The sequence below is a fragment of the Mandrillus leucophaeus genome, unplaced genomic scaffold (assembly GCF_000951045.1).
Source record: "Mandrillus leucophaeus isolate KB7577 unplaced genomic scaffold, Mleu.le_1.0 Scaffold288, whole genome shotgun sequence".
Taxonomy (NCBI): domain Eukaryota; kingdom Metazoa; phylum Chordata; class Mammalia; order Primates; family Cercopithecidae; genus Mandrillus; species Mandrillus leucophaeus.
This window is the reverse complement of record NW_012103009.1, coordinates 56,101-76,160: the sequence shown is the minus strand read 5'-3', so window position 1 is coordinate 76,160 and position 20,060 is coordinate 56,101. Positions and strand designations below refer to the sequence as shown.

The following is a 20,060-nucleotide window of genomic DNA, read 5'->3' as shown; positions in this document are numbered from 1 at the left end:
GCCCAGCTGTCGTCCAGCGACGAGGAGACCCGGGAGGAGCTGGCTCGGATTGGGTTGGTGCCACCCCCTGAAGAGTTTGCCAACGGGGTCCTGCTGGCCACCCCACTCGCTGGCCCGGGCCCCTCGCCCACCACGGTGCCCAGCCCGGCCTCAGGGAAGCCCAGCAGTGAGCCACCCCCTGCCCCTGAGTCTGCAGCTGACTCTGGGGTGGAGGAGGCTGACACACGCAGCTCTAGTGACCCCCACCTGGAGACCACAAGCACCATCTCCACGGTGTCCAGCATGTCCACCCTGAGCTCGGAGAGCGGGGAACTCACCGACACCCACACCTCCTTCGCTGACGGACACACTTTTCTACTCGAGAAGCCACCAGTGCCTCCCAAGCCTAAGCTCAAGTCCCCGCTGGGGAAGGGGCCGGTGACCTTCAGGGACCCGCTGCTGAAGCAGTCCTCGGACAGCGAGCTCATGGCCCAGCAGCACCATGCCGCCTCTGCCGGGCTGGCCTCTGCCGCCGGGCCTGCCCGTCCTCGCTACCTCTTCCAGAGAAGGTCCAAGCTATGGGGGGACCCCGTGGAGAGCCGGGGGCTCCCTGGGCCTGAAGACGACAAACCAACTGTGATCAGTGAGCTCAGCTCCCGCCTGCAGCAGCTGAACAAAGACACGCGTTCCCTGGGGGAGGAACCGGTTGGTGGCCTGGGCAGCCTGCTGGACCCTGCCAAGAAGTCGCCCATCGCAGCAGCTCGGTGAGCAGGGCGGTGTGGGGAGGGATCCGTGCCTTGTCCGTGGCCCCCTCTGTCCTTCCTCTTGTCTGTTCTCTGGCTCTCCTGTTCCTCCTTGTTCTGTTCCATTCCTTCTGTGGCAACCCCCAATCCACCCCCGCCATCCACCTGAATCCGGTCTTGCTTGGCCTGCCTGAGAGGGGAGGTTCTTCTGGGCGTCTGACACATCAGGGTTGGTGCTCACTGTGTCCCTGTTGGTGCCAGAAATGGGAGCTGGGCTTCCCCCAGAGACTCAGGTTGGGCATGAGTCTCCATGGCCCTCCTGGATGGCCCCAGGGATTCCTGTGGGTTCTCTCTCTGGCTCCTGGCGCAGGCTGTCTTTGCCATTAAGGGTTGTTTTGTGTTTTACTTTGGAGGTGCGCCTCCCTCCTCCCATCCTCTGTGGCCGTGTGGCTGCCCAGTGTGGCTGATACCCTCTGCCTTAGAGCTGCCTCCTGCCTTGCTTCCTTTGGCGGCTTGGAGCACACGGACTCCTTTTCTTTTGGGGGATCTGCCACTAACTTTCTGTTTCCCATCCTAGAAACATTTGTCTCTTGGCACCACCTTAGAATCCCTTAAACATGGATTCCCGTGTGTCATTTCTAAAGTGCAGTAAGAAGATAGATGGAAGTCACGCCATCTCCCTGCACTCCATCTGCCCTCTTGCCTTCTCCTCATCACTTCCCTGTCTGTCCTGCCCCTACCCAGAAGGATCTGAGCAGGGCCTGGCTTGCTGCTGAGGCTGTCACAGCTGCCAGAGCCCTGGGCTGATCCCATAGGTCTTTCCTTGAGGACCCGACTCCCGAGGCTCCTTCCAAAGAGGATCCTTCAGGCCCCTGGGCTGCATGGATGCTGCTGGCAGAGCTGGTCATCCCCCACCCGCCCCCTTGTCTGCCTTTTTAAAGCTGCTTTTGCCTTCTGTGCCCCTAGGTCTCCCCTCCCCTCTTTGGGTCTGGGGGTGGGGTATGTGGATGCCACCTCTTGACTCCTCCTTCTTGCCTCCCGGAAGACCAACCTAGTGGGCCCTGTACTGTCAGCCTTGGAGGACAGAGTTCACAGCATAGCAACGTGTTCAGAACTTAAGGACTCTACAGGTCTTACAAAGGCCTGGCCATTCTGCCTTCTTTAGTTCAGGATTCAAAAGACAAGTGGGAGCTTGGGAAGCTCATGAGGCCTCTCCTAAGGTCCCAGGATGCTGCCTCCAGCTCCTGTCATCCTGGGGAATTGCTCTGGGGTCCTCTCTCCTTTTAGCCTCTTCTAACTCCCAGCCAGACTAGAAAGCCTTCTTCCCAGCATTGCAGTGTTGCAGGTGCCCGTAGAACGGGTGTTATAATCGGAGTGAGCAGCCTGGTCCTGGGCCTCTGTGCAGGACCAGACCCCTGAGGCTGGGGTCTCCTGACCCACACCTGACCAGCCCCCCGTCTTCCCTGTCTGCTTCTCCCTCTGCTCCTCTCTGCCTCTTGGTCTTGATGAAAATCAAAGCTATTTTAAAAAGTGCATAGCACAGTGCCTGGCCTGGTTCAGGCCTTCAATAAACATTTGTTAAATGGATGAAAGAACAAAGCAAAATGCAAATGCTGTCTTTTGTGATTTGAGATCTAGGGAGGTGGCTTAGGACCCACAGGAGGACCGACTCAGCGTTCAGACTCATCAGGTGTTGATCCCCCGTGGTTGGGCTCAGGTGGGCCCAGGTCTCATCACTGGCCCTGTCCTCTCCTGTGAGGCAGCTGCAGGGCAGGGTCAGGGGATTCCTCAGCCAGAACCTCTGGCACTTCCCCTTCTCTGAGTTCATCCTCCCACAGGGCTCTTTAGCGTTCTGTCTTGGTCGGGGCAAGGTTCTCTTATCCCTTGGCCCTGGCTTTCACCAGGACCCTGTTAGTTTTTCTTTCTCAGATGTGGGATGGGAAGGACACACCAGCAGCCCTGACCCTTACGTGATGTCTGTTCTTTTACTCAGTAGTTCCTGCAAAATTCTGATCTCTGATAGAGTTCATGTGGGTCCTCTGCTTTTCCCCGACTGATCACTGGGGTCTGGGGACATAGGGCTGTCATCGGCCGGGCTTGAGTCCTCTGTTCTCCCAGCAGCCAGGGGGATGGGTCCGCCCACCTAGCAAGCAGGTGCTGAGCGTGAGGGAGGGGGCTCTCCGGATGGACGTCCAGTGCTGTCCCTGGAGTAACCGGATGCTGGACAGCCTGTAACAACCAATGCTCCTGTGACCCGGCCCCCACCGGCGTCAGCAACTCACTTCCTTGCTGGTCATTGGCTTGGAGCCATCAGAGGGCCATGATGTCAGTGCTCAGCAGGTCACAGCTTAGTGCTGTAGTCCTAGATCAGCCACTGAAGCTCTGTGAACGTCCATCTCTCCCCTGTGAAGTGTATTTACAGCGAGCCGACTGCACAGGCTGTCGCGAGGCTGCACACAGCATCACCTGTGAAGCACCCAGCAGGCCCAGGGCTGGGGCCTGTGGACCCTCGCTGGTGTGAGCTGCCATTGTCTCTGCTGTCACTGACACCCAGGCACTCAGACACCTAGGCTAGGTCTTAGAGTCCTTTGTGGGAAAACAAGCCTATTGGATGCAGCATTGGAGACGGTCCTGCCGTATCAGTTTGTCTTCATACCATTCCATTAGACGGACCCTAACAGAATCTCCATGTTCCAGACAGTGAAACTGACGTACCACAGAGTTTCCTTGCAGACAGAACGGTGGTCTGCCTGACCATGAGCCCTGCTCTCTGGCTGCCGTAATCGAGGGCTGCTGTTGTTAAATCCCTTCTGATGACACACAAGGGGCTTTCCCTCCACAGAAGTGGCAGGTGTGTGCATCAGACTCACCCCTCTGTTTACTGGTCATGTGTGTCATAAGCAGCACCCGGTGCCACCTCAGTGGCCCACCCAGGCCTGCTTTTCCTTCTCAGTTTGCCTGCCTGTGTTACCATCTGCTCCAGCTCACTCTTCCTTTCACACTCTTGTGCTCCTTCTTGCCTTCAGACCTGGGCTCAACTGCAGCCATCTGGAGGGGGCCCCACTGCCCGTCCTGGGCCCTTAACTTCTGGTGCTTCTGGCTGCAGGCAGCAGGCCGGCGCACAGGACACTTGGTGATGTCTGAGTCCAGTCCTGTTTCAGATCTGGTCCTTTGTCTGCCCACCACGGCTGTTGTCAGCTCTTGTCCTGCAGCCCGTAGTGGCCGGAGTCTGGTACTCACTCCTCACTTAGGGATAAAACTGCTGGTGGAACTGTCTAAAGTGTGGGAGGTTCTGACATCCAGGTATGACCGCTTCCTTCCCAGGGCCAGTCCCGGCAGAGGCGCTAGGTCACCCTCAGGGCCATATCCTGAGCCATGTCTCCAGCCCCTTGTGTTTGTCTGCCAGGCCCATCCTTCTCCTCCCTGACCGACACCATGAGGAAGGGAATGCCTACCCACCTTCTCCACAGATGACTCATTCCTGATGTGCTTTAGCCACAAGCTGTTCTGTGGCCTGAGAGCTTTCTGGGCAAGTTAAGCTGTCCTGTATGTCATGGAACCAAAGCTCGGTAACCTGTGGAGAAATGATCATCATCATCTGGGGCCACCTTTGATTTTCAGGGGAAGCTGGAGAATGTGGCACTCTCATGCTGCCTCTGGAAGGTCCAAGACCTTTGGCCTTTTGAATCCTTGATCCCAGATTTTCCACCTGCTCTGTGCTCCCAGTTCCAAGTCTAGCCCTGCTGGACAGACCATTCACCTGCCCAGAGCCCCTCCTCGGTCTCTGGGCCCCACACCTGACTCTGAGGCTGCACTGGGGCATGGCTCAGACCTGACTCGGAGCCCCACAGCTGGCCACAGGCGCCCCAGCTGTCTGAGGCTCACACTTGTCTCTGAGACCCTGGCTCCACACCTGGCTCTAAACTCCATTTGTCTTCCAGGCCCCATGCTCGGATCTGAATCCCATGTGGGGTCTGAGGTCCATAGCGAGGCTCACTTCTGCCTTGGTACTTAGCTTTACGTGGGACTCTCACATCTGGTTTTGTAGGTAAAGTTCATGGCAAAATAGCTTTGGAAACACAAAAAGAGGTTATTTGCTGCAGTACTTCTGGTGCCTTTGACAAGCTCATGTGGAGGAGGGCACTGTGTGCTGTGGTCTCCAGACCTGTTAGAGTCAGTTCCTAGATCTCACAGAAGACCCGTGTTCCTCAAAATGGTCAAGAAACCCTGTCCTAGTGGCCTGCTGCAGACCCTGCCTGCTAATGTATTTGTCAGGGATGTGAACAAAGCACTGTGTGCTTGGCGGATCACACTGGTAAGCAGGGCCAAGGCCAGCAGGGCCTGCTCTATTGAAACCCAGACTGAATGTGTCACGTGCCTGCCAGTGGGGACCCTGCAGGCCACATGCAGCTGGGGCAGGTGTGTTCCCAGGGTCCCTGAAGCCTGTTCAGGGAGTAGGAAGGAGGTACAGAGGAGGGGTCATAGGACACTGGGGCCCATCAGAGCTGGAGCTGGAAACAGGCGGGGTGTGAGGAGCAAGACGTGTTACCGCAGAGGATGCACCGGAAGCTTGAGAGCCCATGTCTGGTTTTGTGCTCCTCTGAGAATTAGTTCCCTTAATGAGGCCCCTAGTTTGCAAAAGGCCACAGGCCTAGACCTACCCCATGTGAGTGCAGTGGCAGAAGGCCCGGGGCAGTAACCAGGGCCAGAGTGTGGACATTTTCCCGCCTGTTGGTCCCAGTGGGCTGACCGAGTTGGGCACGCCTGGCAGGGACGTGTCGTACTATTGTTGCATTTTGTTAGTGCATCTGGTATTTCTGGCTTTGCGCTGGGTACCAGGAGGCAAGGAGAACTGGTAAGAAGTGGAGTGAAGGGCCTGAGACCATGAACGGTCTGGATCCAGAAATGGCTAGGGGGAAAGAGGAGGTCTGGGTTGATATTAGGAGTTGGTCATTGGTTGTAGGGTAAAAAGAGGAGCTGATGGTGGCTCCCAGGCTCTGTGTGTGGCAATGACAGGGTGCCATTCACTGAGTTAGGGATGGAGGGACATGTGTGGATACCCCAGTAGAGGTGTTGAACTCATCAGAGACTGTCTGGGTCTTACATGTAGCATTCCTGGGCACATCGGCCATAGCAAACGGTGTGAGTGGATAATGTTGCCCAGGAGAAATTGCAAACTAAGAAGAGGGGAGCTCCAAAAATCCATCTAGGAAGGAAGAGGCCTAGGAAAGAATGTCTCGAAGGGAAACAGACGAACGGGTCAGCAGCGGGGTCTTGCTGACGGCCTGGGCAACTGCGGGGCAGAGGTCGGAGTGGGGAGGGTGTGGCAAGGCCAGACCTCTCTCACTGGCTGAGAGTCGCTGGGAAACAGACAGCGCAGGATTCAAATGTAGGTGGAAAGACGTGGGGCCGTGGGGGCCTCAGCGTGGTCTGGACTCAGCCTCTTCAGGGCGGCCGCTGGAGGTGTTCGTGGGTGATGGTGCCTGGCGAGGTATCATGTGTTATGTTAGAAGGGAGGTGGCCCAGAAGCTCTTTGGGAGGCTGGCAGGTGCTGTGGTGTGGCTGTTCGGCGGCCGGAGCCTGGCCAGGGAGGTGGCGAGATGGCTGAGAGTGACAGTGGGTGTGCAGGGAGGCCATGGGAACATGGAAGTCAGACATGGACACTGCTCGGGTTTGTGCCCTGGGGATGGTGTGGGCAGTACCCTGTTCCCCAAGAGAAAGAGAAGCAGACACCCGGGCCATGGGTGACCCCAGGCCCCTCCCTCCTGTGCCCTGGGGCCTTTGAGGGCACAGCCTTCCTTGGGCGTTTCCTCTTGGCCTCCTGACATCTCCAGCATGCTCTGGGAGGCGGGAGCAATGTGACTGGCTCTCCTCACGTCTCTTGCCCTCTGGCTGCCTGGGTGCCTCTGGAGCCAGCCTGCCCTCTGCCCAGGTCTCCAGCTCAGCCCCTGCCAGTACTACCCAGACAGGCACAACTCTGCTCTGCCCAGCTTGGACCTCCTGGAGCCCAGACCCTGCTCTGGGCTCCAGCCGAGCCTCCCGGCTGTGCTGCCCATGCCTGCCCTGTGGCTCTGCCTTCACTTCTGTGGTCCTGCAACTCATCAGTGTGCTTCAGTCACACCTGAGACTCCAGGTACACTTGCCATCACAACTCCATTGAAAGCTAAGCCTTGGGGCAGGGGCAGGGGCAGGGCCAGGGTAGGTGTCCATCCTGTGATGCAGGTCCCCAGGCCAGGGCCACTGTGTCGGGTTTGGTGGGTAGAGACCAGGTGCATATTCCTGGTCCTGTTCCTCTCTGGGTGTCCCAAGTCAGGTCCCTCAGAGTGATTCTCTTGGAGTATCCCCTGGCAAACCCCTCCAGCAGTCACCACCACCTGGGCACACACCCCCAGGGGACCCCCCTGACCTAACACCACCCGGCACCTCCCCTCGGGAATCCCCCCCAACCCTGGCTGCTTCCCCACTTTGCCCCACTGTGCAGGTGGATCCATGGAGGCCAGATCCAGTGGGAGCAAAGGCAGCTTATTCTGGTGGTTGGTGCCTGTGATAAGGCCCACCTCAGGTGTTCTTGAAGCCCCTTTCTTTTGGGGGGCACAGTATGGCCTCTTCAGGAAGCTCTGCTCTGGATCTGAGCAGCTGGGAGGAGGCAATAGGGACAGAGGCTGAGGAGAGGACAGAAATGAGGTCCCGTGGGAGAGACAGAGCTCAGATCTCCACAGAGGGCTGACCTCCCACAGGTGGGAGACAAAAGACGAAACCTGCTTTAAGGGGAGCCCCATGCCTGTGTGGGGCAGGCACTGGTGATGCTGTGTGGTGAGGACAGCACAGAGGTTGGGGTGGGGGGACTCAGCCTGGGCAGGGGCAGGGAGGGGGTGGGAGGGCCACTGGAGAGAGGCCCGGCCAAAGAGGATGTCAGGGGCTCAGCACCCCCAGGCGCCAGGCACCTGCCGAGCACTGCAGCCACGCTTGTGGTTCACCTACACTTGGAGACTTGCACAGGCGCCTCTCCTCCACCAGCAGCTCCAACTTTGTCCCTCCCACAGCAGCTGGGCCCTCTGCACCTGAGTGCCTCCCTCCACACCTGGCTGCCCGTTGTGTGGTTGCAGCTGTGGGTCGCGTGGGCCTGGCCGGCTAACTCTCTCTCTCATTGCTCTCTCCTGCCCATCTGCATGTGGCTGCTCTGTCGAGCTGCGCCGTGGTCCCGAGCGCCGGCTGTGTAAGTGAGCATGCTCATCCCATGCCTCTTGCCGTCCACACGCTGTGCCTGTCTGCTGGGTCTCTGCTCTGCGTGGCTGTGAGAGGCTCTGGTGCCACTGACAGCCCCTTGAGGCTTCCCCTGACCCAGTGGGGATAGGGATGGGAATGGGAGGACATGGGAGTGGGTTTTCTGTGGAGCTATCACCTCAGGTAGGCCTCCCACCACGGCAGAGCCGAGGAGGGGCTAGAGCTCTAGGGTCGTCAGGTGAGGCTGGGAAGTGAGCTGCCATCGGTTCTTGCGTGTGTGCGTGCCTGCATGTGTGCGTGTTGCGTGTCTGCGTGTGTGTGCTGCTGCCACTGCGGCATGTCTGTAACGCGTGTGGGCACCGTGGCTGCTGTTGTGTGCTGTCTGTGCAGGAGGCTGCCTTTGTGTTGTGGGTGTGCACGGCCTCACACCTGCCCTGCATGTGCTGCTGCTCCATCCGGGTGCAAACCCTGCCTGGTGTGTCTCCTGTGTCACGGACCTGTTCAACCTCGTGCCGCTGCCAGCCTTTATCACGACTCAGCTGTCCCTGGAACTAGCCCAGGGTCCCCTGGGTCTTCTCATGAGAGCAGAGCTGTGTGGGGGGTGGGCGGTGAAGGGTACTGCCCAAGTCTTACCGTCCAGGGCATCTGTGGATCCCGCCGTGCCCAGAGCCGGTGTCGGAGGCTGGCAGGAGGGAGAAGCCAGCCCTTTGCCATGAGAGGCTGTCTTTTCTTTGGTTGGGCTGCACTTGGAGCCTGGATGGAGTGGAGGGGGCCACCAGTCATTCCTCATATTCCAGCCAGTCACTGGCTCTGGTCCCAGGGGCCAAACGAAAGGGCCAGGGTAACCATAGGATCCCACCCTTATTTCTTCCTCTGGCCGGGCTACTCCCGCCAGCCCCAGCCCCAGCCCCAGCCCCTTTCCTCCTGGACCCTGCCCGCTCCCTTCCGCCCGTCCCCGCTTGGCTGTGCGCCCCTCACCTGGCGCTGACCCCTCTCCCTCCGCAGGCTCTTCAGCAGCCTCGGTGAGCTGAGCTCCATTTCAGCGCAGCGCAGCCCCGGGGGCCCGGGCGGCGGGGCCTCCTACTCGGTGAGGCCCAGCGGCCGCTACCCCGTGGCGCGACGCGCCCCGAGCCCGGTGAAGCCCGCGTCGCTGGAGCGGGTGGAGGGGCTGGGGGCGGGCGCGGGGGGCGCAGGGCGGCCCTTCGGCCTCACGCCCCCCACCATCCTCAAGTCGTCCAGCCTCTCCATCCCGCACGAGCCCAAGGAGGTGCGCTTCGTGGTGCGCAGCGTGAGCGCGCGCAGCCGCTCCCCCTCGCCGTCGCCGCTGCCCTCGCCCGCGTCCGGCCCTGGCCCCGGCGCCCCCGGCCCACGCCGACCCTTCCAGCAGAAGCCGCTGCAGCTCTGGAGCAAGTTCGACGTGGGCGACTGGCTGGAGAGCATCCACCTGGGCGAGCACCGCGACCGCTTCGAGGACCATGAGATAGAAGGCGCGCACCTGCCCGCGCTTACCAAGGACGACTTCGTGGAGCTGGGCGTCACGCGCGTGGGCCACCGCATGAACATCGAGCGCGCGCTCAGGCAGCTGGACGGCAGCTGACGCCCCACCCCCGCTCCCGCCCCGGCCGTGCCCTGCCGGCAGGGCCCCCCCCCCCCACCCCGGGCCGCGGGCTCGGCCTGCCCCTAACGACGGCGCCCGGGCCAGGAATGTTGCATGAATCGTCCTGTTTGCTGTTGCTCGGAGACTCGCCCTGTACATTGCTTAGTGCTCTCACCGGCCGCCCAGCCCACCCAGCACACAGTCAGGAAGGGCGTGGACCAGGGAGGCTGGGGCGGGAGGGGCCGGGGGTGGGATGCTCTAGCCTGACCACCGCCTTCACAGCTCCTGGTGGCCATTCTCCCAGAGGGGGAACCTAGTCCAGCATGCGAGGTCAGGACCCGCCTTGGTGACTCGGGGGGAGGGGGGAGACATTGGGATTCTCGATGGGGGCCAAGGAGCCCCCCCTGTTTTGCATATTTTAATCCACTCTATATTTGGAACGAGAAAAGGAACAAATATCTCTGTCCGTAATAGTTTCCTCTCCCCTCCCTTCTACTTCCACTGGTCCCACTGCAGCTGCCCAGTCTTCCATCTCCGGCCCCTCACTGCCACTGCCACCCCACAACGGGGCAGGGGACGCTCCAGCTGGTCTGGGGTTGGCCAGGGCCCTAGTGGTCCGCCCTGGGGCCCCGGCTCGGCCCCTCCCCTCGCTGAGCTCTAGTGTGCCCCACCGACCTTTCAGGTGCTGCTCGTGGGGGGAGGGGCGGCAGGCCGCGGGTCCTGCTGTGCACCCGCGGGACCAGCCGGCCTGGGAGACCATCGGCCGGGGGGGTGAGGGCAGGGCCCTGCCGCTCCACCGCAGCCATCTTCCTCACAGGGTCTCTCCCCAAGGAGGGGGCCAGTTGGGTCCCCATGCTCTTGGGCAACTACAGCAGAGAAGCCTCCCTGCCTTGGACCCCAAAGTCTCCTGTCCTGCCCTTTGTGTGTGTGGGTGAAACTGGGTGCGTCTGAGCACGTGGGAGCCACGTGTGTGCCTGATTACTGAGTGGCCCAGGGGCCGCTCTGGACTAGGTGGGGCTGTGGAGGCGTGCACAGTGTGCATGCATGGGGTGTGCCTGGGAAAGCACCCTGTCTCCTCTTCCAAAGAAAGTCCGAGGCCATCCTTCACCCTGGGTCCTGCTGTTTGCCCAGCCTGTCCTTCCAGAGCCTCACCCAGCCTGAGCGGGGGTCCCTGGTGAATCCCTGCTGCTTGGGGAGGCCCCAAGGGCCCCTTGGAGGCAGCGCCCCCACCTTGGGCTTCTGAGGGGATCCTAGGGGGACCCCTAGAGTCAGGCCACCACTGGCCCTGGGGAGAGTCAAAGGCCCCCGAGGGTGCCCAGCCCCCCACACTGTGACTCCTCACACTCAGCAATGACCTGTGGGGTGGGGGCCCTGGGACGTTTTTAAACCTAGGGTTTGGAGTCTGGACTAAGCTCCATCCACGTCACTCACAAGTTTCTGTTTATATTTCTAGCTTTTTTTAATAAAATAAAAAAAAAGACAGAAAACAGAAGTTTTCACAACCCAGGGGCCTGGCACGCCGGTCTGTGCCTGCCCGCCCCGCCCTGGCCCACCGGCCCCACTCCCTGGGCGCAGAGTCACACCCACTCACCCTTCCGCCAACAGTCCAGGTCACACAGCAGCAGTCACTGTAACAGACTGCCACATACACACTCGGTCTCACACTCACCTGTGGGTTTTGGTTCCGTTCAATTTGGGTTTTTAACTTTACAGGGTCAGTTCCGCTTCACCTCCTTTTGTATGGAGTTCCATCCGGGGGGTTTCACCCCCTGCTCCAGTCCTGAGGCCTCCTGACCCTGACGTTGTGATACACCCCACAGAGATCTATGTTTCTTATATTATTATTGATAATAATTATTATAATATTATTATGTAATAAATTTATAAGAAATGAAGCCACGTCTCAGTTGCCTGCTTGAGAGGATATTTGTCTCTGTCCCTCATACAGGCCACACAAACCTCCTCAGCCTGGACCACATGCACGGGTGACTCCCGGATCCCTATCTTTGACCTCCATGCCTAAGCACCCGGCATCTTCCAGCATCTTCTCCGAGTCTGCTGGAACCCAGCCCATGCCTCCTGCACCGAAGGCTTTTCTCTGTTCACCAACCCACTGAGTAGCACCTCCCAAGGTGGAGGCCGCTTGTCCCCCATGACCTCTGCCAGGTTTTAAGGCCAGGGTTTAAGACTTGCTTCCTCCAGTGTCCAGTTGTTTTTAAATTCTGCTGCTCCTGTCTTGGAACCCCCTCACATCTCTCGCAACTGTCCTACCCCACGGCTGCAGACCAAATTTAGGCCTCACTCCTTCCCTGCTGATTCATTGGTTTTTCTGTTTCCATTTCTGCCCTCTGCTCACAAACACTAGCCTGTCTGTAAATGCAGCTGGTGGATGGACCCCATGAGCCAGTCCGGCCCAGCCAGCGCTGCTGTGATCCTGCCAGCATCCCCTGCTCCCTCTGAATGCACACATGCTGCTCGCCAGTCTCCCCTCACCTCCTGCAGTCCCCGAGCCACCATGACGCTTCAGGGCTGTATGTCACACACGCCCTCCTTCTTCTGCCTGGATCACCCATCGTTCGCCTGCATCGAGCATACATAGCTTGGAGGCTGATCTCTGGATCCTGTCTTCCAGGACGTCTTCTCTGACCCGCCCTCCCTGGAGTCGGAGTTAGAGGTCAGGCTCTGCATCTGCACAGCCCTGGTGCTATCTCAAATTAGAGCAAGTTGGTGCTTTTCACCTTGGGTTGTCTGGCCAGTTGGATGTGAGGTTTGTTTTTTGTTCCCACCCTGAGCCAGGCACCAGAGACAAGACATTATCCTTCAGGAGCGCACAGGCAGTCATGTAAGCAGGCGATAATGAGGTAAAAAAGACATGTCCTGGGTGGCACCTGGTGGGGGTGGTCAGCCAACAGGAGGGACAGAGACCCCTGCTGAGTGGAAGGAGGTGGTGAGCTACGTCTTGAAGGGTAAACAGTAAGGCAAGTGGGCAAAGGCAATCAAGAGGGAGCCGTGAGAAAGTAGAGGGCACAGGACCCAGCTCTGAGAGAGGGCCGGGGCTGCAGAGATGTGACTTCCCTGGAGGGGTGGGTTGCTTACAGGAGGGGCAGTGGTTTCAGAGCCTGTACACACTGGGTTGAGGTGGCACGTGAATATGATAGAATGACAATCGCATACCTTGGCTCTGAGGTTAACCCTAGCCAGGGGTGGGGCCAGTGGCACCGTGGAGAAGTGCCACTAGCCCCAGACTCCGAGTCCCCCTGTGGAGACCCAGGTTTCCATCTGCAAGCTGGGGAGACCCACCCTCCTGATGCCGCACACTCAGGCCTAGAGCGAGTCAGGGGCCCCCTGCTCCCACACTCAGACCCTTGCATGGCCCCCCTCCTTGACTTCCTGTGCAGCCCTTTCCTTATGATGGCCTCAGTTTCTAATCCAAAAATGAGATGAAGATTAGGAAATGTTGAAAATTTGGAATTGTGTGGCCTCTGTTCTTCCTGTGGGCTGGCCGCCCCCAGCCACTCCCAAGACCTGTGGACAACTTTGGGGCCAGGCCAGGACATGGAGGCTGCTTTTGTTTTGTTTTAAGACAAGGTCTCACCCTGTCACCCAGGCTGGAATACAGTGGCAAGATCATGGCTCACTGTAGCCTCAACCTCCTGGAATCGAGCGATCCTCTTGCCTCTGCCTCCCAAGTAGCTGGGACCACAGCCGTGGGCGATCACACCTGGCTATTTTTTTTTTTTTGGTAGAGGTGGGGGCCTCACTTTGCTGCCTAGGCTGGTCTAGAATTCCTGGCTTCCATCGATCCACCCTCCTCAGCCTTCCAAAGTGCTGAGATTACAGGCGTGAGCCACCTTGCCCAGCCTGAGGATGGTTTTCAAGCTGTCATCATCCATAGCCTCAAAGGGCCTTCGTCCTTCTCCGTGGCGCCATGCAGACCCTCATGTACTCACTTAAACCACCCCTGAGGCACCTGCTTCCCCTGGGTGAAGACCCGAAAACCACCCCTTTTTGGCCCTCAAGGTTTCACTGCCTCAACCGTTCTGACTCCCTCCGGGATCTTCTTACCTTCCTGGCTGGCTGGACACTGAGGACGGATGGATAAGGTTTCTGCTCCTCACAGAGGGCGGTGGGGACAGGAACGGAAGAATAGGCGATTGGGGGCTGGAAGGGATTGGAGATCAGGGTGAGAAAAACTGGGGTGGGAGTTGGATTGCCCGGGTAAATAAGGAATGGGGACAGAAGTGGGTATGGCTGGCGAAGGCAACGGGTGGTTGGGGTGAGCAGGAGCAGCGAGAATGGCTGGGATGAGCTGGAGGGGTCCCTGGGGGTTGGGGTGGAAGCAGAGAACAGGGAGGAGTTTGAGGGGAAGCCCCCATCCTGCCCCCTGGGCTGGGCACTCTGCCTCAGCCTGAACCATGCCCTCGGATGGGACCCCACCTTCTGGCCCCAGACCTGTCACCCATCTCTCCTTTGCTCTTGGAACAGCATGAAGAAGGTCAAACAAAGTCACTCTGAGTTGAGATGTCTGTTGCTTCCATTAGATTAAATGAGAAAATTAAATGGGCTGGGCCAGGTACTTTTCCTGCAACCATCACTATAGCCAGGGGCAGGCACAATGACTGGCAGCCCCTTCTAGAATCAGAAGTGGGTAAGATTTGCAGAGTCAAACCATAATGGTCTTAGACATTGACATTGGGTCTTCAGACTTTGTTATTGATACCTCCTAAATATTTATAAAGAAATAGGTGCTATCCATTAAAAAACCTGAATAATATTTTCTTTAACAGTCAAAACTTTAATTTTTTTTTTTTTTTTTTTAGACGGGGTTTCACCCCCATTGCCCAAGCTGGAGTGCAATGGTGCTATCTTGGCTCACTGCAACTTCTGTCTCCCAGGTTCAAATGATTCTCCTGCCTCAGCTTCCTGAGTAGCTGGGACACATGCGCCACCGCACCTGGCTAATTTTTGTATTTTTTATAGAGACGGGGTTTTGCCATGTTGCCCAGGCTGGTCTGGGACTCCTGAGCTCAAGTGATCTTCCTGCCTCAGCCTCTGAAAGTGCTGGGATTACAGGCATGAACGTTGTTTGCACTTGGGCCCACTTCTTGAATTCTTCTTGCCATTTCTTGAATTGTATTTCCAAAGTCTTTTTCTGGTTATTTATCAGACACAATTTGATGCTCAGTTAAAATAAGTGAGGCCTCCTAACACTCAGCAGTGGAGCTGAAACCTATTCACATACAAGTCATCACATAGGACCTCCTGCCCTTCAGCTAGAGGCAGTGAGGCTACCTGACACAAAGGTAAAAAAAATCTCCTGACACTCAGATGGAGGAAATAAAGTGTCTTGACCAGATAGGGCATATAGGAGACAGGAGGTTTCATGACTCTCAGGTAAGGGAGATGAGACCTCCGGACAACCAGGAAGAGGTGAGAATACCTGCAGACCTCAAGAGGTTGAGACAAGAACTTTGGACACCCAGAATAGAGGAGATCTCATGATACTCTGGCAGAGGAGATGAAAGTTCCATGCCACTTAGACAGGGATATGAGACTATATTCAAGTAGAGGGTAGGACATGCCCTGGCACCCAGATGGGGGCAATGAGATCTCCCAGCACTCCAGTATGCCAGTAAAGACTTCAGAATATTCATAGAGGTAAAATACAACCTCTGGACATTCAGCTAGAAGATGTAAGACCTCTTGATTTTCAGGTGACACTTGGGTGGTGTAGATGAGAATTCTTAACCTGTAGGTGGAGGCAATGCGGACCTCTGGCATTGAAGTGGAAAAACAGAGTTGTTGCTTTCAAGGAAGGAGGTGATCACTCCCTGATACTAGGTGATATATATGAGACCTACTGAACATTCATTTGAGGATGTCGTAAGTATGACATTCAGTTAGAGAAAATGGAAAAATCGAGATCATCTGATAATCTGAAAACTCAACACAGGAAGAGGAGATGAGATGTCCTGACACTCAGGTTGGAGACGTGGGACCTTCTGACACCCACTTAGGTGACGTGGAAGCTATTGACCCTCAGGCTGGTTGAGATCTTACATTCAGGTGGAAGAGGTAAAACTGCCTTCAGGCAGGTAGGAGTATGACCTCCTGACACTTGCAGGAGATGGAAAAGGTTTTAACATTCAGGCATTTGCAATAAGCTTTTGTCACACTCTGGTAGGTGAGATGCTAGTTCCTGACAATCAGATGGGAAAAATGATGCTTCATGATATTCAGGTAGCTGTGACGAAAACTCTTGACATTCAAGGATAGGAGAAAACAAAACACCTTGCTCCACCTCAGTCACAGAAAGGCAATCTGGAGACACTCAGGATGATAGGAGACCTTATGATATTCAGCAATGGACAAGAAGGTGGGCTTTGCAGTTGTAAATTAGGGAAATTCAAAATGGCTCTTGGAAAAGTGTGTTGATAGCATGCACTTGGAAGAGGAAAAGAAATTTTCCCCAACAGCAATGAAGGATCAATTAATCTGCTGACCCCGACTCCTCTGATCCACAAACATGCTGCACTGTCTCATCACTGAAGGTCTGAGCCGCTCCTCAGTCTGTAAGTCTGCAGTGGTTACAGCATACCTGAGAGGCAGACCCCGAACCTGCACAAAGCCAGAGCCTTGGGTGATGTGGGGACCTCGCAAGAGTAACTGGGAATGGAGACCCTGGCCTTGGGACAGAGGGAATGAGGCTGCACAGGAGTCCGCCATCATCCTGGTGCGGGGGGAGCCTATGCAGGAAGGCAGGAAGCCTCTTCGGCACAAACCAGTTAAGGTGAAGGGCTCTTACCTGGCTCGACTGCTGGGGGTGGGGTGGGAGGTCACCCCTGCTGATTGGCCAGGCAGCCACGGAGCTTTGTGAGGTCACTAGGCTCTCAGGTCAGGCAGCGCCGGGAGTATGGTTGAGATGCTACCAACTGCCATTCTGCTGGTCTTGGCAGTGTCCGTGGCTGCTAAAGATAACGCCACGTGTGAGTAAGTGTCAGGGCACCTTGGTGGGGCAAGGATCTTCTGAGGAGCAGGTCCCACCCTGACTCCCTCTGTCCAGGGCTAGGGAAAAGGAGACTGGGCTTGGGCCTTAGCAGTCCCTGGGTCTCACAGCTCCTGTGACCCACATCCCTAACCTGGACCCCCCTGCTCCCACAATCAGCAGCCTGGAGCCCCCAGACCCTCAGCTTTCATGATTTCCTCCAGAGATGGACCCCTCAGCACCTCGGGCTCCTTGTGCCTCTCCCACTCCCCCAGCGACTGACCCCACTGTCTTGAAGACACAAACTCCTGATTTTGGGAGCCCTTATCCCCCCACAGACGGCTGAGACGTCCCAACCCGTGGTTGCGCCCAACAGCCCCAGGATATCATCACTTCACACTACTTGTGCCCCAACCCCCAGTAGACTCTCTCACTCCAAGGTACCCCAAAACACCAATACGTCCCAAGCTATATGTGGCCTCCCACCTGTGACACAGTTCCCAGAGCCTCCACCTGTAGACCTCCACTGCTCTCAGTGTGCCCCCTACACCTGTGGGCCACAGTATCTGCCCCTGGCTACTATCCCTCTTCCCATCACTGTCAGCCCAGTTCTGCAGCCCCAGGACCTCCTTCGTCACCTGACTCTTCCCTGAGTCTCCGACCCAGGATTGGTTATAAAGACCTCAGGCCATTACACCCCTCTATCCCCAGGTCCCACATCCCCACCTCTACCCTCCTGTTCTGCCCAGGGATGGGCCATCCCTCAGGGCCCATACAGCCTGTCCTGGCTTCCTGCGGCCTCCTCTTTCTCCATCTGTGACTGCGCCCACAAGACGGGAGAAGTCGTGGCCCCAGAACCATTTCCTAGAGCCTGCGGGTCCTACATAGCCCAGGCTGCCCCTGCTTTCCCAGAAGCCGGAAGCTCTTCCCGCCTTCCCAACCCCATGTCCCTGCTTCCCCTCAGTTGTGGAGTTACAAGGACAGGCTGTGCTCATGCTAGGTTTGACTGTGTCCTGTTCTCTCCCCAGTGGCCCCTGTGGGTTACGGTTCAGGCAGAACCCACAAGGTGGTGTCCGCATTGTCGGCGGGAAGGCTGCACAGCATGGGGCCTGGCCCTGGATGGTCAGCCTCCAGATCTTCACGTACGGCAGTCACAGGTACCACGCATGTGGAGGCAGCTTGCTGAATTCGCGATGGGTGCTCACGGCTGCTCACTGCTTCGTTGGCAAAAAGTACGTGTAGGGATGCACAGAGGGAGGTCTTCAGAACGGCTCTTCTCAGAGAGGGGTGCTCCCCAGGGACGCTGTGCAGAGTCTCCCTGGGGCTCTGGGTCAAGTGGCTGCCAGACTCTGGGGGCTGGTCCAGACCTTTGCTAGGGGAAGGCCCTGAGGGTCACTGTCACCAGGCTTTTGTCCAACCAGTTGTGACCTGGCTTACCTTTGTGCCCACAGTAAAGTGTATGACTGGAGACTGGTTTTCGGAGCAAAGGAAATTACATACGGGAACAATAAACCAGTAAAGGCGCCTCTGCAAGAGAGATATGTGGAGAAAATCATCATCCACGAAAAATACAACTCTGCGACAGAGGGAAACGACATTGCCCTCGTGAAGATCACCCCTCCCATTTCGTGTGGGCGTTTCGTTGGGCCGGGCTGCCTGCCCCACTTTAAGGCAGGCCTCCCCAGAGGCCCCCAGATCTGCTGGGTGGCTGGCTGGGGATATATAGAAGAGAAAGGTGAGTGTGGGAGCACCTCCAAGAGGGGACGCTGCTGGCCATTCTCCTGGTGGTCTTTGAGGTGCAGTGGTCACTTGTTGACACCCAGCCGAGCAACTTTCATCCTCCTCACGGCGCTATATGTAGATACATCACTGTGGCCTTCCATAGTCCCCTGTGCCAGGTCACATGGTGGGTGGCTTGTCTTGCTTTCTACAGGAGGACTGATGGCAGGTGCAGGCAGAACTGCAGCATTGCTTAGAATGGGCTTGAGGCTGTGTCTGTATTTGGCACCCGGGGCCCAAGCTGCTGGACCCTGGAAACAAGGAGCAACCCTGAAACAGCCTTTGGAGAAGAGCTCCAGATAAGGTTATGTGGCTGTATGAGAGCGCCTTCCACTCTCTGGGCCTCGGTTTCCTCATCTGGAAATGGAAGGGCTGGATCAGATGTCTCCAAACTGAACGTTTCCTGACACCTGTGATTCCAGGGCCCAGCCTTCCTGCTTCCAGGCTGTCTTTGTCACCATCAGCAGCCGCCTCTGGGGCAGTCATAGCACCAAATGTACCCTCTCCATCCGAGTTACTTGACGTTTGCTCTGTAGACTGGGAAGGGGACAGGTGGTCGGTGTGGCTTTCTGTGGGTCATAGGCATTCCTCTATTTCAGGCTTCCTGGAGTGTCCACCAGGTACCTCTCCATTCAAGATGGGTGTAGCTGCCGCTCTAGACCTCTGCCTGTAACCAAGCTGTCTCTCTTTCCCCTGGCTCCAGAAGATCTCTTGTCCATCCAACACTACCTAACACACTTGACACCAGATGAGTTCTAGGAGAGTAGGGGGAATTTCTTCCATACCAGACCAGGCTCATGGAGGGCCCCAGGTGTGACCTAGAACAAATTGTCATTACTGACTCCGTGGTCAGAGAAGTCCCAGACACCTCTCCCTACATTCTCAGGCACACTAGAGATACTGTTTATCCCAGAAGCAACAGGTTACCCCATTAAATCGCGGCAGTGGGTGGCAAGGTTTTGCCAGCAGGACAAGACCCAGTAGGACTTGATCTCTGCATGTGACCTATGCTTCCAGTTTTCCATAAGTGGTGAGTCCTTATCCAGTCACAGTAGAGATGTGAAGATGTGACTGAAATTAACTTAGCTCTCCATCTCTTTTTTTCCTTGATAATGGATAATGAGGCTTCTTAATTCAAGGCAATTCAGTCATTTGAGTTTAAAACGCAGCCTTTTTTGGGTAACAACAAAAAAACAATAATTTGAGGATTCTTCCTTTAACTCTTATTTCCTTCTCTGAGGAGGTGGTCTAAGTTTCTGACAGGTTTGTCACCTCTCCTGTCCCTCAGGGAAGGGAGTCTCATCCCAGCTGTCCTTGTTCTCACTGGCCTCGCTTGACACATGGCCATCCCCTCTGGCCTGGAGGGACAGCCTGTCTTCCAGCTGCCGATACCCATGGCTCTGCCCTGGCCTCTGTGCAGCCCCCTCGCCTGCCATGCTCTGTCCCCTGTCTGTCGATGTCCACAGCTCTTGGGGGTCCCTGTGGTCCTGGGAGGCTGAACTCAGGGTCCCCACTGCCAGTCATTGCTGTCCTATTCTATTACTCAGAAGGATTGTAGTCTCCTAGCTACATCTTGGATGCCATGCAAACCCTTTTTTGTTCTGGAATTCCCATAAACCTAATAGGATAGCTCTGTTTCGGGTTTTTTTTTTTTTTTTTTTTTCATTTTTGCAAACACATTCTCTACCCATAAGCCCAAGTCTTAAAGAAACTCCCAGGCTCCATCCAGCTCCTGTGATTCCTTCAGACCTTC

At 56.8% G+C, this 20,060-nt stretch overlaps 2 protein-coding genes across 2 annotated transcripts in view; both read left to right on the top strand.

Moving 5' to 3' along the window:
• SHANK3 (SH3 and multiple ankyrin repeat domains 3) overlaps window positions 1-11,438 on the top strand; it is a gene marked incomplete at its 5' end in the record, with an annotated part of 55,846 nt that extends 44,408 nt beyond the window's left edge. Inside the window, 2 exons of the mRNA XM_011985594.1 lie at window positions 7-743; window positions 8,952-11,438. Of these exons, the coding sequence (XP_011840984.1) occupies window positions 7-743; window positions 8,952-9,543 (1,329 nt within the window). The remainder of the gene's footprint in view (window positions 1-6; window positions 744-8,951) is intronic.
• Window positions 11,439-16,416: 4,978 nt separating this feature from the next.
• ACR (acrosin) overlaps window positions 16,417-20,060 on the top strand; it is a 19,140-nt gene continuing 15,496 nt past the window's right edge. Inside the window, exons 1-3 of the mRNA XM_011985565.1 lie at window positions 16,417-16,533; window positions 17,557-17,760; window positions 17,980-18,263. Coding sequence (XP_011840955.1) covers window positions 16,457-16,533; window positions 17,557-17,760; window positions 17,980-18,263 — 565 coding nt within the window. The 5' untranslated portion in view covers window positions 16,417-16,456. The remainder of the gene's footprint in view (window positions 16,534-17,556; window positions 17,761-17,979; window positions 18,264-20,060) is intronic.